Source organism: Pseudophryne corroboree (genome assembly GCF_028390025.1).
Source record: "Pseudophryne corroboree isolate aPseCor3 chromosome 3 unlocalized genomic scaffold, aPseCor3.hap2 SUPER_3_unloc_14, whole genome shotgun sequence".
Taxonomy (NCBI): Eukaryota; Metazoa; Chordata; class Amphibia; order Anura; family Myobatrachidae; genus Pseudophryne; species Pseudophryne corroboree.
This window is the reverse complement of record NW_026967502.1, coordinates 1,070,180-1,086,048: the sequence shown is the minus strand read 5'-3', so window position 1 is coordinate 1,086,048 and position 15,869 is coordinate 1,070,180. Positions and strand designations below refer to the sequence as shown.

Sequence of the window (15,869 nt, the reverse complement as noted above, 5' to 3'; positions counted from 1 at the left end):
TTTGTACTGTTATCCCCTTTTTACAAGTATATTAGATATAATACAGTTAATAGGCTTTGGACCCTAAACCAGTATCTGTGTATTTTCTATAGTATTAAGTGTTCACTTGAGCGTCGGTGACGCTCAAGCAGCTTTGTAGTTAGTCAGGTTACACAAGGTTGCACTTACACCCTGTACTCACATTAAGGTATTCTGTGTATTTCATTGGTATAAGGTTTGAACATAAAGGTATAGTGCTGTGAGCGTCTGCATCGCTGGTGACCTCCTCGTGGTCTCGAGCGTACGCTACGCTACAGCGAATCATTACTCTAGTGATAACCAATAACGTGTCCTGTGATCACTGGGCCGTGAGCGAACGTGACGCTTGAGCGTCTCGCTTACTGCTGAGCGATCGTTACGCAAATAGCGTACCTTTACGGTACTTCTTAAGCAAACAGCGTACAGTGTTCTTAGACTTCATAAAGGGTTGTTTATACGACAAAGGAATTTGGCATTGTCAACCCAGACACATCCCCTGGTGTTACTGTATAATGTCCCATTCCCAGCAGTCACCTCTCCAGTCATCACCCAGACACGTCCCCCGGTGTTACTGTATAATGCCCCATTCCCAGCAGTCACCTCTCCAGTCATCACCTAGACACATCACCTGGTGTTACTGTATAATGCCCCATTCCCAGCAGTCACCTCTCCAGTCATCACCCAGACACATCCCCTGGTGTTACTGTATAATGCCCCATTCCCAGCAGTCACCTCTCCAGTCATCACCCAGACACATCCCCTGGTGTTACTGTATAATGCCCCATTCCCAGCAGTCACCTCTCCAGTCATCACCCAGACACGTCCCCTGGTGTTACTGTATAATGTCCCATTCCCAGCAGTCACCTCTCCAGTCATCACCCAGACACGTCCCCTGGTGTTACTGTATAATGTCCCATTCCCAGCAGTCACCTCTCCAGTCATCACCCAGACACGTCCCCTGGTGTTACTGTATAATGTCCCATTCCCAGCAGTCACTTCTCCAGTCATCACCCAGACACATCCCCTGGTGTTACTGTATAATGTCCCATTCCCAGCAGTCACCTCTCCTGTCATCACCCAGACACATCCCCCGGTGTTACTGTATAATGCCCCATTCCCGGCAGTCACCTCTCCAGTCATCACCCAGACACATCCCCCGGTGTTACTGTATAATGTCCCATTCCCAGCAGTCACCTCTCCAGTCATCACCCAGACACATCCCCTGGTGTTACTGTATAATGTCCCATTCCCAGCAGTCACCTCTCCTGTCATCACCCATACACATCCCCTGGTGTTACTGTATAATGCCCCATTCCCAGCAGTCACCTCTCCAGTCATCACCCAGACACATCCCCCGGTGTTACTGTATAATGTCCCATTCCCAGCAGTCACCTCTCCAGTCATCACACAGACACGTTCCCTGGTGTTACTGTATAATGTCCCATTCCCAGCAGTCACCTCTCCAGTCATCACCCAGACACGTCCTCTCCAATCATCACCCAGACACATCCCCTGGTGTAACTGTATAATGTCTCATTCCCAGCAGTCACCTCTCCAGTCATCACCCAGGCACATCCCCTGGTGTTACTGTATAATGTCCCATTCCCAGCAGTCACCTCTCCAGTCATCACCCAGACACATCCCCTGGTGTTACTGTATAATGTCCCATTCCCAGCAGTCACCTCTCCAGTCATCACCCAGACACATCCCCTGGTGTTACTGTATAATGCCCCATTCCCAGCAGTCACCTCTCCAGTTATCACCCAGACACGTCCCCTGGTGTTACCTCTCCAGTCATCACCCAGACACATCCCCTGGTGTTACTGTATAATGCCCCATTCCCAGCAGTCACCTCTCCAGTCATCACCCAGACACATCCCCTGTCCCATTCCCAGCAGTCACCTCTCCAGTCATCACCCAGACACATCCCCTGGTGTTACTGTATAATGCCCCATTCCCAGCAGTCACCTCTCCAGTCATCACCCAGACACAGCCCCTGGTGTTACTGTATAATGTCCCATTCCCAGCAGTCACAGTGACATCAGTTATATCTATAGTAATAATAAAGGGACATGACTGGGGAGGTGAGGAGTTCTGGGAGCGTCACAGTGACGTCACTTTTATCTTTGGTAATTGGTAATTACACACACAGACATCGATATGCCCCTTTTACCACAGCAGGTGACAAACAGAAAGGCAGGGGGCAGCAGGGGAGTGGGGTATGGGAGGCCAGGGGCAGCAGGAGAGGGGGGTATGGCAGGCAGGGAGCAGCAGGGCAGGAGAGGGGGGTATGGGAGGTAGGCAGGGGGCAGAGGGGTATGGGAGGCAGGCAGGGGGCAGCAGGGGAGGGGGGTATTGGAGGCAGGGGGTAGCAGGAGAGGGGGTATGGGAGGCAGGGGGTAGCAGGAGAGGGGGTATGGGAGGCAGGGGGCAGCAGGAGAGGGGGGTATGGGAGGCAGGGGGCAGCAGGGCATGGGGTATAGGGGGCAGCAGGGCAGGGGGTATAGGAGGCAGGGGAGGGGGTATGGCAGGCAGGGAGCAGCAGGGCAGGGGGGTATGGAAGGCAGGGAGCAGCAGAGGAGGGGGTATGGCAGGCAGGGAGCAGCAGGGCAAGGGGTATGGGAGGCAGGCAGGGCAGGGGGTATGGGAGGCAGGGGGCAGCAGGGCAGAGGGGTATGGGAGGCAGGCAGGGCGGTATGGGAGCAGCAGGGGAGGGGGGGTATGGGAGGCAGGGAGCAGCAGGGGAGGGGGGTATGGAAGGCAGGGGGCAGCAGGGCAGGGGGGTATGGGAGGCAGGCAGGGCAGGGGGGTATGGAAGGCAGGCAAGGGGGTATGGGAGGCAGCAGGGCAGGGGGGTATGGCAGGCAGGGGGCAGCAGGGGAGGGGGTATAGGGCGCAGGGGGCAGCAGGAGTGTGTGGTATGGGAGGCCGGGGGCAGCAGGGTATAGGGGGCAGCAGGGGAGGGGGTATGACAGGCAGGGAGCAGCAGGGCAGGTTGTATAGGGGGCACAGGGGAGGGAGGTATGGCAGGCAGGGAGCAGCAGGGCAGGTTGTATAGAGGGCAGCAGGGTAGGGAGGTATGGGAGGCTGGGGCAACAAGGGAGGCAGGGAGCAGCAGGGTGGTATGGGAGGCAGGGAGCAGCAGGCGAGGGGTTATGGGAGGCAGGCAGAGAGACAGGAGCAGCAGGAGAGAGGGGTATGGGAGACGGGGCAGCAGGAGAGGAGAGTATGGGAGGCAGGGGCAGCAGGGCAGGGGGGTATAGGGGGCAGCAGCGGAGGGGCTATGGGAGGCAGGGGGCAGCAGGGTAGGGGGATATGGCAGGCAGGGAGCAGCAGGGGAGGGGGGTATGGAAGGCAGGGAGCAGTAGAGGAGGGGGTATGGCAGGCAGGGAGCAGCAGGGCAAGGGGGTATGGGAGGCAGGCAGGGCAGGGGGGTATGGGAGGCAGGGGGCAGCAGGGCAGAGGGGTATGGGAGGCAGGCAGGGCGGTATGGGAGCAGGGAGCAGCAGGGGAGGGGGGGTATGGGAGGCAGGGAGCAGCAGGGGAGGGGGGTATGGAAGGCAGGGGGCAGCAGGGCAGGGGGGTATGGGAGGCAGGCAGGGCAGGGGGGTATGGGAGGCAGGCAAGGGGGTATGGGAGGCAGCAGGGCAGGGGGGTATGGCAGGCAGGGGGCAGCAGGGGAGGGGGTATAGGAGGCAGGGGGCAGCAGGAGTGTGTGGTATGGGAGGCCGGGGGCAGCAGGGTATAGGGGGCAGCAGGGGAGGGGGTATGACAGGCAGGGAGCAGCAGGGCAGGTTGTATAGAGGGCAGCAGGGGAGGGAGGTATGGCAGGCAGGGAGCAGCAGGGCAGGTTGTATAGAGGGCAGCAGGGTAGGGAGGTATGGGAGGCTGGGGCAACAAGGGAGGCAGGGAGCAGCAGGGTGGTATGGGAGGCAGGGAGCAGCAGGGGAGGGGGTATGGGAGGCAGGCAGGGAGACAGGAGCAGCAGGAGAGTGGTGTATGGGAGACGGGGCAGCAGGAGAGGAGAGTATGGGAGGCAGGGGCAGCAGGGCAGGGGGGTATAGGGGGCAGCAGCGGAGGGGCTATGGGAGGCAGGGAGCAGCAGGGTATAGGGGGAAGCAGGGTAGGGGGATATGGCAGGCAGGGAGCAGCAGGGCAGGGGGGTATGGGAGGCAGGCGAGGGGGTATGGGAGGCAGGGGGCAGTAGGGGAGGGGGGTATGGCAGGCAGGGGGCAGCAGGAGAGGGGGTATGGGAGGCAGGGGGTAGCAAGGCATGGGAGGCCGGGGAAGCAGGAGTGTGTGGTATGGGAGGCCGGGGCAGCAGGGTATAGGTGACAGCAGGGGAGGGGGGTATGGTAAACAGGAAGCAGCAGGGCAGGGGGTATAGGGGGCAGCAGGGGAGGGAGGTATGGGAGGCTGGGGCAACAGGGGAGGTAGGGAGCAGCAGGGCGGTATGAGAGGCAGGGAGCAGCAGGGGAGGGGTATGGGAGGCAGGCAGGGGAGCGAGGTATGGGAGGCAGGGGCAGCAGGAGAGCGGGGTATGGGAGGCAGGGGCAGCAGGAGAGCGGGGTATGGGAGGCAGGGGGCAGCAGGAGAGGGGGGTATAGGGGGCAGCAGGGCAGGGGGTATGGGAAGCAGGGGGCAGAAGGGTAGGAGGATATGGCAGGCAGGGAGCAACAGGGCAGGGGGGTATGGGAGTGTAGGGCAACTGTGGCGAAAGGGAGCAGCAGGGCAGGGGGGTATGTGATGCCGGAGCAGCAGGACAGGGGGCAGCATGGGTGGTATGGGAGGCCGGAGCAGCAGGGGAGGGGGGTATGGGAGGCAGGGGGCATCAGGGGAGGGGGGTATGGGAGGCAGGGGGCAGCAGGAGAGGGGGTATGGGAGGCAGGGGGCAGCAGGGTATAGTGGGCAGCAGGGGAGGGTGGTATGAAAGGCAGGGGGCAGCAGGGTATAGGGGGAAGCAGGGTAGGGGGTATGGAAGGCAGGGGGCAGCAGGGGAGGGGGTATGGGAGGCAGGCAGGGGGAAGCAGGGTAGGGAGGTATGGGAGGCAAGCAGGAGAGGGGAGTATGGGAGGCAGGGGGCAGCAGGGCAGGGGGTATGGGAGGCAGCAGGGTATAGAGGGCAGCAGGACAGGGGGTATGGGAGGCTAGGGCAACTGTGGCGAAAGGGAGCAGCAGGGCAGGGGGGTATGGGAGGCCGGAGCAGCAGGGGAGGCAGCAGGGGAGGTGGGTATGGGAGCAGGCAGGGGGCAACAGGGCAGGGTGGTATGGGAGGCCGGGAGCAGCAGGGGAGGGGGGTATGGGAGGCATGGGGCAGCAGGGGAGGGGGGTATGGGAGGCAGGGAGCAGCAGGGGAGGGGGTATGGGAGGCAGGCAGGGGAGCGGGGTATGGGAGACAGGAGCAGCAGGAGAATGGGGTATGGGAGACAGGGGGCAGCAGGAGAGGAGAGTATGGGAGGCAGGGGCAGCAGGGCAGGGGGGTATAGGGGGCAGCAGCGCAGGGGCTATGGGAGGCAGGGGGCAGCAGGGTATAGGGGGAAGCAGGGTAGGGGGATATGGCAGGCAGGGAGCAGCAGGGCAGGGGGGTATGGGAGGCATGGGGCAGCAGGGCAGGGTGGTATGGGAGGCCGGGAGCAGCAGGGGAGGGGGGTATGGGAGGCCGGGAGCAGCAGGAGAGGGGGGTATGGGAGGCAGGTGGCAGCAGGGTAGGTGGGTATGGGAGGTAGGGGGCAGCAGGGTAGGGGGGTATGGGGCAGCAGGGGAGGGGGTATGGGGGGCAGGGGGAGGAGACAGGAGAGGGCAGGAGATGTTACCAGGGACAGTATTTCGGGGTCAGCGTCTAATTCATCGCACGGGATCAGGCACCAGCCCCGCCCACTATCTCATAGGCTGCAGCAACCCGTCACTCAGCCAGCCCCGCCCCTGTCTCTAGCTATTGGTCGCAAGGTCCAATCACTCATTTACCTTTCTCCCGCCCATTCCTCCCAGCCCCGCCCACTCTCCCTCCCAAACACGTCACGATGAGTGACGGGACTCTCCAACCAATGGCGGGTAGAGTGGGCGGGGATTTATGTTGAGGGACGGGACGCAGCGGCCTACGAGCGGGAGGGTGGGCGGTGCTGACTGACTGCGCTATACAGACGGTGACCCGGAAACATCGCCCCGCCCCTTCCTGTACACAGAGCTCCGCCCCCGGTCTCCTCCAGGTAATGGCCGCCGCCCCCTCTCCTGCCGGGCAGGGTGTATGTGCTGCAGTGTGTGGTGCATGGAGAGTATATTACCCGTGTCATACACACACACAGCGCTGCTCACACTCATCTCACTGCTCATACAGGGTGTTACACATAGGGGGCGGTATACACACATAGGGGGGCGGTATACACACATAGGGGGGCGGTATACACACATAGGGGGCGCTATACACACATAGGGGGCGCTATACACACATAGGTGGCGGTATACACACATTGGAGGCAGTATACACACATAGGGGGCGGTATACACACATAGGTGGCGGTATACACACATTGGAGGCAGTATACACACATTGGGGGCTGTATGCACACATAGGGGGCGGTTTACACACATTGTGGGCTGTATACACACATAGGAGGGCAGTATACACATATAGGGGGCGGTATACACACATTGGGGGCGGTATACACACATTGGGGGCTGTATGCACACATAGGGGGCGGTATACACACATAGGGGGCGCTATACACACATAGGGGGCGTATACTCCCAGTGTCCGCGGAGATCAGGTAATGGCGTCTTACTTTACTACTAGCCTGTGGTGTCCTGTTATTTATTATTATTATGTCAGCTGCAGAGCATCACTCCACCACTGGCAGTGTGACAGCTGCAGAGCATTATTACACCACTGGCAGTGTGACTGCTGCAGAGCATTACTACACCACTGGCAGTGTGACTGCTGCAGAGCATTACTACACCACTGGCAGTGTGACAGCTGCAGAGCATTACTACACCACTGGCAGTGTGACAGCTGCAGAGCATTACTACACCACCGGCAGTGTGACAGCTGCAGAGCATTACTACACCACCGGCAATGTGACAGCTGCAGAGCATTACTACACCACTGGCAGTGTGACAGCTGCAGAGCATTACTACACCACTGGCAGTGTGACAGCTGCAGGCTGAGCCCCCCCCCCCCCCCCCCCAGCAGTCACGTCACTATAATGGTGTAACGTGGAATGTCCGCTAGGAGGGCGCCACACGTATAATGACGCCCATCTGCTGTAGAGACACCGGGCTGTATTATATAATGCCAGTATCAGAAGAGACTGACGTCATGTATGTAACAAGAGTTTCTGCAGCAGCTGTGCCTGGCGTTTACTATTATTCTATAGGCAACCTATTATTTTGTATACGTGCCGGCAGCCGGCCTGTTACTGTGCCCCGTGCTGTGTGCAAATGTGGGGAATACCAGGTAGGCGCTCTATCCAAATGACGCAACAAAAGATAAAAACAATATAAACCATAATATAGACCAAAACATATACTAATGGGTGTTACCCTGAGGTATATGATATCTCTGGTATACATGATATACACAATGAGTATACACAAAGGTATCACTGATAAAACCAATGTAAAAGGAAAGCGCTGATCCTTCTACATAGGAGACTCTCAGAGGATTTGTCCGTCTCTTATAGTAAATGAGCAGCGCACAGTGTGAGGGAGAAGAAATCCTCCAGCTCTTGAAAAAGCTGCCCGGTGTGCGGAGAAACGCGCTGAGGGCACAGAGAGAGGTATCGCTGATACTTGTAGTGCCCACAGAAGAAGATACAACCTCCAGTAGCTGATGGTTCACCAATTGCCGGCAAATGTGAAATGAACATCGTGGAGAGACTGCACCATGTGTTCCTCCCTATTCCGGGTAAGTCCAGACACTGTGCTGCTGATACAAACCTTACCCGTGCTGGGAGTACGAGACAGCGGCTCTGCGCATCCACATTGCACCGCACGACAGGGAACAGCTTATAGCAGACCGCGCCGCCCGCAGCTTCTTCACCCGGGCAAAGGGTGATACGGAGCGGGTCTGTAGTATCAACTTTGTGCCGCAAGGACTACCAACACTGGTGCAGTGACTACTAACCACCATCACATCTATACACATGTAACTCACTTTGTTGTTACATCGGAACTAAGCGGATGGACAATTACCATATAAAGGTCATTCTGGTTCAGGACACATTCCTGTATGAACCATATCAGCTGGAGGATTTCTTCTCACTCACACTGTGCGCTGCTAATTTACTATAAGAGACTGACAAATCCTCTGAGAGTCTCCTATGTAGAAGGATCAGCGTTTTCCTTTTACATTGATTTTATCAGTAATACCTTTGTGTATACTCATTGTGTATATCATTTATACCAGAGATATCATATACCTCAGGGTAACACCCATTAGTATGTGTTTTGGTCTATATTACTGTTTATATTGTTTTTATTTTCTTGTGTGTAATAAACAGTGTTTTTAATTATGTTTTGGCTGCATCATTTGGATAGAGCGCCTACCTGGTATCCCCACATTTGTCTCTATGTATGAGGAGGCCGGCTACCCCTCTCCAGGTGGCTGCTAATCCTAAGGTGTATTCCATCACAGACCTGCCCAGCACCAACAAACCTTGTTTTTTCTTGCTGTGTGCGCTGCCAACATCTGCACCCATGCAGCAAGTAGGGGAGGGCAGCATCTAGAAGCAGGCACAGAGAGCGGCACTTACTCCTCCAGGGGGCTTCCTCGCTCATCCGCCTCAGGGGGCTCCCAGCAGCTCATCCTTCCTAGGCTGCAGAGGGTGTGGGTAGGAGGCAGGGGGCTGTGTGTCTAGCATTGCAGGAGCCTCTGGTATGGGAGGGCCGGGTTATAGCCTGCAGGCAGCTGGCACTGTACCCCGCTCGTGGCTGCTGCTGCTGACCCCGTCCGAGCCCCATCTCATGTTACTCCATGCGGCTGCTCCCCTGCCTGTCTCCTGCCGCCTTTCCCCTGCCTGTCTCCTGCCGCCTTTCCCCTGTCTGTCCCCGGCTGCCTTTCCCCTGTCTGTCCCCGGCTGCCTTTCCCCTGTCTGTCTCCGGCTGCCTTTCCCCTGTCTGTCTCCGGCTGCCTTTTCCCTATCTGTGTCTTGCTGCCTTTCCCCTGTCTGTCTCCGGCTGCCTTTCCCCTGTCTGTCTCCGGCTGCCTTTCCCCTATCTGTGTCTTGCTGCCTTTCCTCTGTCTGTCTCCGGCTGCCTTTCCTCTGTCTGTCTCCGGCTGCCTTTCCCCTGTCTGTCTCCTGCCGCCTTTCCCTGTCTGTCTCCGGCCACCTTTCCGCTGTCTGTCTCCTGCCGCCTTTCCGCTGTCTGTCTCCGGCCGCCTTTCCCCTGTCTGTCTCCGGCCGCCTTTCCCCTGTCTGTCTCCGGCCGCCTTTCCCCTGTTTGTCTCCATCCGCCTTTCCCCTGTCTGTCTCCGGCCGCCTTTCCCCTGTCTGTCTCCATCCGCCTTTCCCCTGTCTGTCTCCGGCCGCCTTTCCCCTGTCTGTCTCCGGCCGCCTTTCCCCTATCTGTGTCTTGCTGCCTTTCCCTGTCTGTCTCCGGCTGCCTTTCCCCTGTCTGTCTCCCGCCGCCTTTCCCCTGTCTGTCTCCCGCCGCCTTTCCCCTGTCTGTCTCCGGCCGCCTTTCCCCTGCCTGTCTCCTGCCTCCTTTCCCGTGCATGTCTCCTGCCACCACCCACCCTACAGCCTCATGCCAGTTTACTGCCACCCCCACCCTGCCGCCCCCCCCCGCCTGTCTCCAGCCGCCTTCCCCCTGCCTGTCTCCAGCCGCCTTCCCCCTGCCTGTCTCCAGCCGCCTTCCCCCTGCCTGTCTCCTGCCACCCCTTGACTGTCTCCGGCCGACATTCCCTTGCCTGTCTCCTGCCGCCTTTCTCCTGCAACCTTTCCCCTGCTTGGCTCCTGCCGCTTTTCCAGGAGACCCTGTCCCTTCACAGTGTACTGAACATCAGCTAATTGTGACTCCACCCACAATAGCGCTACACTCTAGATCAGGCCCACTATGCAGTACAACCTTATGGGGCTGGGTCACAGGAACCTCGGAGACACTGACCAGGACTCTATGGCTGTGGGGAAATAGGAGACTTAATGACCACTCTATTCCATATTTACTATGTTACATGTGCAATATGTTTTATGTATTATATTTATTCCAAAGAACTCCAGCTGTGAGGAACGGAGTCTTTATTACACATCACACCTTCTGTATTCTCTCTAATTCATCAAGGATGGACAAAGACAGGAGTCACAGGACTGAGAGGATAATAAATATCACCCTGGAGATCATTTACCTGCTGACTGGGGAGGTGAGTGGATCTGGGAGCGTCACAGTGAACTCAAATCTATAGTAATAATACAGGGACATGACTGGGGAGGTGAGAGGATCTGGGAGTGTCACAATGAAATCACTTATATCTATAGTAATAATACAGGGACATGACTGGGGAGGCGAGAGGATCTGGGAGTGTCACAGTGACATCACTTATATCTATAGTAATAATAAAGGACATGACTGGGTAGGTGAGGGTAATGACATCACTTATATCTATAGTAATAATACCGGGACATGACTGGGGAGGTGAGAGGATCTGGCAGTGTCACAGTGACATCACTTACATCTATAGTAATAATACCGGGACATGACTGGGGAGGTGAGGGGATCTGGGAACATCACTGTGACCTTTTATCTATAGCAATAATACAGGGACATGACTGGGGAGGTGAGTGTATCTGGGAGCATCACAGTGAACTCATATCTATAGTAATAATACAGGGACATGCCTGGGGAGGTGAGAGGATCTGGGAGTGTCACAGTGACATCACTTATATCTATAGTAATAATACAGGGACATGACTGGGGAGGTGAGAGGATCTGGGAACATCACTGTGACCTTTTATCTATAGCAATAATACAGGGACATGACTGGGGAGGTGAGTGTATCTGGGAGCATCACAGTGAACTCATATCTATAGTAATAATACAGGGACATGCCTGGGGAGGTGAGAGGATCTGGGAGTGTCACAGTGACATCACTTATGTCTATAGTAATAATACAGGGACATGACTGGGGAGGTGAGAGGATCTGGGAGTGTCACAGTGACATCACTTATATCTATAGTAATAATACAGGGACATGACTAGGGAGGTGACAGGATCTGGGAGCATCACTGTGACCTTATATTTCTAGTAATAATACCAGGACATGACTGGGTAGGTGAGAGGATCTGGGAGCATCATTGTGATCTTATAGCTATAGTAATAATACAAGGACATGACTGGGGAGGTGAGGGGATCTAGAAGCATCACTGTGACATCACTTATGTCTATAGTAATAATACAGGTATATGACTGGGGAGGTGAGGGGATCTGGGAGTGTCACATTGACATCACTTATATCTATAGTAATAATAAAGGGACATGACTGTGGAGGTGAGTGAATCTGGGAGCACCACTGTGACCTTATATCTATATTAATAATACGTATATGACTGGAGAGGTGAGTGGATCTGGGAGTGTCACAGTGACATCGCTAATATCTATAGCAATACAGGGACATGACTGGGGAGGTGAGGGGATCTAGGAGATGCACAGTGACGTGACATATATCGTAATAATACAGGGACATGACTGGGAAGGTGAGGAGATCTGGGAGCGTCACTGTGACATCACATATCTATCGTACTAATACAGGGACATGACTGGGGAGGTGAGGGGATCTGGGAGCGTCACAGTGACATCACTAATATCTGTAGTCATAATAGAGGGACGTGACTTGGGAGGTGAGGGAATCTGGGAGTGTCTCAGTGACCTAACTTATATCTATAGTAATAATACAGGGACATGACTGGGGAGGGTGAGGGGATCTGGGAGTGTCATAGTGACACACATCTATAGTAATAATACAGGGACATGACTGGGGAGTTGAGGGGATCTGGGATTGTCACTGTGACATCACATATCTATTGTAATAATACGAGAACATGACTGGGGAGGTGAGGGGATCTGGGAGCGTCACTGTGAAGTCACATATCTATAGTAATAATACAGAGACATGACTGGGGAGGTGAGGGGATCTGGGAGAGGCGCAATGATGTCACATATCTATAGTAATAATACAAGGACATGACTGGGGAGGTAAGGTGACCTGGGAGTGACACAGTGATGTCACTTATATCTATTGTAATAATACAGAGATGTGACTGGGGAGGTGAGAGGATCTGGGAGCGTCACAGTGACGTCACTCATATCTATAGTAATAATACAGGGACATGACTGGGGAGGTGAGATCTTGGAGCGTCACAATGACATCACTTATATCTGTAGCAATAATACAGAGATGTGACTGGGAGGGGTGAGGGGATCTCTGAGTGTCACAGTGACATCACTTTTATCTTTAGTTATAATACAGGGATATGACTGGGGAGGTGAGAGAATCTGTGAGTGTCACAGTGACATCACATATATCAATAGCAATAATACAGGGACATGACTGGGGAGGTTAGCGGATCTGGGAGCTATACAGTGACATGACTTTTATCTATATTCGTAATACAGGGACATGACTGAGAAGGTGTGGGGATCCGAGAGCATTACAGTGACGTCACTAATATCCATAGTCATAATACAGGGACATGACTGGGGAGGTGAGATGATTTAGAAGCGTCACTGTGAAGTCACTTATATCTATAGTAATAATACAGGGACATTAATGGGGAGGTGAGGGAGTATAGTAGCATAACTAACATCACTTATTTTTAGTAATACAGGGACATGACTGGGGAGGTGAGGGGATCTGGGAGAGTCACTGTGACATCACTTATATCTATAGTAATAATACAGGGACATGACTGGGGAGGTGAGGGGGATCTGGGAGCGTCACTGTGACTCACATCTATAGTAATAATACAGGGACATGACTGGGGAGTTGAGGGGATCTGGGATTGTCACTGAGACACCAATTATATCTATTGTAATACGAGAACATGACTGGGAAGGTAAGGGGATCTGGGAGCGTCACTGTGAAGTCACATATCTTAGTAATAATACAGGGACATGACTGGGGAGGTGAGGGGATCTGGGAGAGGCGCAATGATGTCACATATCTATAGTAATAATACAAGGACATGACTGGGGAGGTAAGGTGATCTGGGTGTGGCACAGTGATGTCACTTATATCTATAGTAATAAAACAGGGAGATGACTGGGGAGGTGAGGGAATCTGGGAGTTTCACAGTGACTTCACTTATATCTATAGTAATAATACAGGGACATGACTGGGGAGGTGAGGGAATCTGGGAGTTTCACAGAGACTTCACTTATATCTATAGTAATAATACAGGGACATGACTGGGGAGGTGAGGGGATCTGGGAGTGTCACAGTGACGTCACTCATATCTATAGTAATACAGGGACATGACTGGGGAGGTGGGGGGATCTGGAAGCATCACTGTGAAGTCACATATCTATAGTAATAATACAATGACATGACTGGGGAGGTGAGGGGATCTGGGAGCGTCACAATGACCTCACTTATATCTGTAGCAATAATACAGAGATGTGACTTGGTGGGGTGAGGGGATCTGGGAGCGTCACAGTAATGTCACTTTTATCTATAGTAATAATACAGGGATATGACTGGGGTGGTGAGGGAATCTGTGAGTGTCACAGTGACATCACTTATATCAATAGTAATAATACAGGGACATGACTGGGGAGGTGAGGGGATCTGGGAGCGTCAATGTGACATCACATATCTATAGTAATTATACAGGGCCATGACTGGGGAGGTTAGCTGATCTGGGAGCTATACAGTGACATTGCTTTTATCTATAGTAGTAATACAGGGACATGACTGAGAAGGTGAGGGGATCCGAGAGCATTACAGTGACGTCACTAATATCTATAGTCATAATACAGGGACATGACTGGGGAGGTGAAGGGATTTTGGAGCTTCATAGTGACGTCACTCATATCTATAGAAATAATACAGGGACATGACTGGGGAGGTGAGATGATTTAGAAGCATCACTGTGAAGTCACTTATACCTATAGTAATAATAAAGGGACATGCCTGGGGAGGTGAGGGGGGGGTCTGGGAGTGTATATATTGATATTTGATGTCTCCTCCCTTACTCAGGATTACACAGTAGTGAAGAAGACATCCAATGAGTGTGAGATACTCAACAGCCATCCCTGTGTGTTAGGAGGTCTGAGTAGAACCCAGAGCCACATCCCAGTGCCTCCACCTGACTCACTAATACATGAGAGACCCAATGACCAAAAGATCCTGGAACTCACCAACAAGATCATTCAGCTGCTGACTGGAGAGGTGACTGCTGGGAATGGGGCATTATACAGTAACACCAGGGGATGTGTCTGGGTGATGACTGGAGAGGTGACTGCTGGGAATGGGACATTATACAGTAACACCGGGGGATGTGTCTGGGTGATGACTGGAGAGGTGACTGCTGGGAATGGGGCATTATACAGTAACACCAGGGGACGTGTCTGGCTGATGACTGGAGAGGTGACTGCTGGTAATGGGGCATTATACAGTAACACCAGGGGATGTGTCTGGGTGATGACTGGAGAGATGACTGCTGGGAATGGGGCATTTTTCAGTAACACCAGGGGATGTGTCTGGGTGATGACTGGAGAGGTGACTCCTGGGAATGGTACATTATACAGTAACACCAGGGGACGTGTCTGGGTGATGACTGTATCACTCTGTGTCAGGTTCCTATAAGGTGTCATGATGTCACTGTCTATGTCTCCATGCAGGAGGGGGAGTATATAGAGGAACACAGGGGTCTGTACAAGGACGTGATGATGGAGAATCACCGGCCCCTCACATCTCTGGATAAGAGGAGACTGTCATGTATTGTACAGGGGAGAGCAGGTATGGGGGCCCCCTATATACACACATCATCTGATAATCACATATATACACTGCACTCAGTCACTGGTGTCTCCTACAGAAGGACCCAGTAACCGAGATATCTCAGAGAGATGTCCCCGTCCTCTGTATACCCAGGACTGTACAGAGGAGTATCACAGGATCCCACAGGAGGATCAGGTAGGTGGGCTATAGGGTCTCCCCAATAAACCAAAGTGACTGTCACTATATTTGTGTAGAGGAGCTGTGTGTCATTATATTTGTCTTGTTTACATAGGGTGAAGCCCAGTTAAATAATATTAAAATCAAAGATACAGAGGGAGAAGTAGAGACGTATGTGACTGATATGAAGGCAGAAGATATAGAGGGAGAAGAAGAGACGTATGTGACTGATAAAAAGGCAGAAGATATAGAGGGAGAAGAAGAGACGTATGTGACTGATATAAAGGCAAAAGACATAGACGGAGAAGAAGAGACGTATGTGACTGATATAAAGGCAGAAGATATAGAGGGAGAAGAAGAGACGTATGTGACTGATATAAAGGCAGAAGATATAGAGGGAGAAGAAGAGACGTATGTGACTGATATGAAGGCAGAAGATATAGATGGAGAAGAAGAGACGTATGTGACTGATATGAAGGCAGAAGATACAGAGGGAGAAGAGACGTATGTGACTGATATAAAGGCAGAAGATATAGAAGGAGAAGAGATGTACGTGACTGATATGAAGGCAGAAGATACAGAGGGAGAAGAAGAGACATATGTGACTGATATAGAGACAGAAGATACAGAGGGAGAAGAAGAGACGTATGTGAGGGGTGATCAGCAGTGTAAGGAGGAGGAGATCCCTACAGATATCAGCACAGGTGAGTAATAAACACTTATTATAGAAGAGAGTCACATATTC

At 53.4% G+C, this 15,869-nt stretch overlaps 1 protein-coding gene across 1 annotated transcript in view; it reads left to right on the top strand.

Moving 5' to 3' along the window:
* The first annotated feature begins 6,166 nt into the window (after positions 1-6,166).
* Positions 6,167-15,869, top strand: part of LOC134983407 (zinc finger protein 267-like) — a 43,794-nt gene continuing 34,091 nt past the window's right edge. Inside the window, exons 1-6 of the mRNA XM_063949098.1 lie at positions 6,167-6,224; positions 10,294-10,372; positions 14,204-14,395; positions 14,848-14,965; positions 15,045-15,142; positions 15,240-15,828. Of these exons, the coding sequence (XP_063805168.1) occupies positions 10,295-10,372; positions 14,204-14,395; positions 14,848-14,965; positions 15,045-15,142; positions 15,240-15,828 (1,075 nt within the window). The 5' untranslated portion in view covers positions 6,167-6,224; position 10,294. The remainder of the gene's footprint in view (positions 6,225-10,293; positions 10,373-14,203; positions 14,396-14,847; positions 14,966-15,044; positions 15,143-15,239; positions 15,829-15,869) is intronic.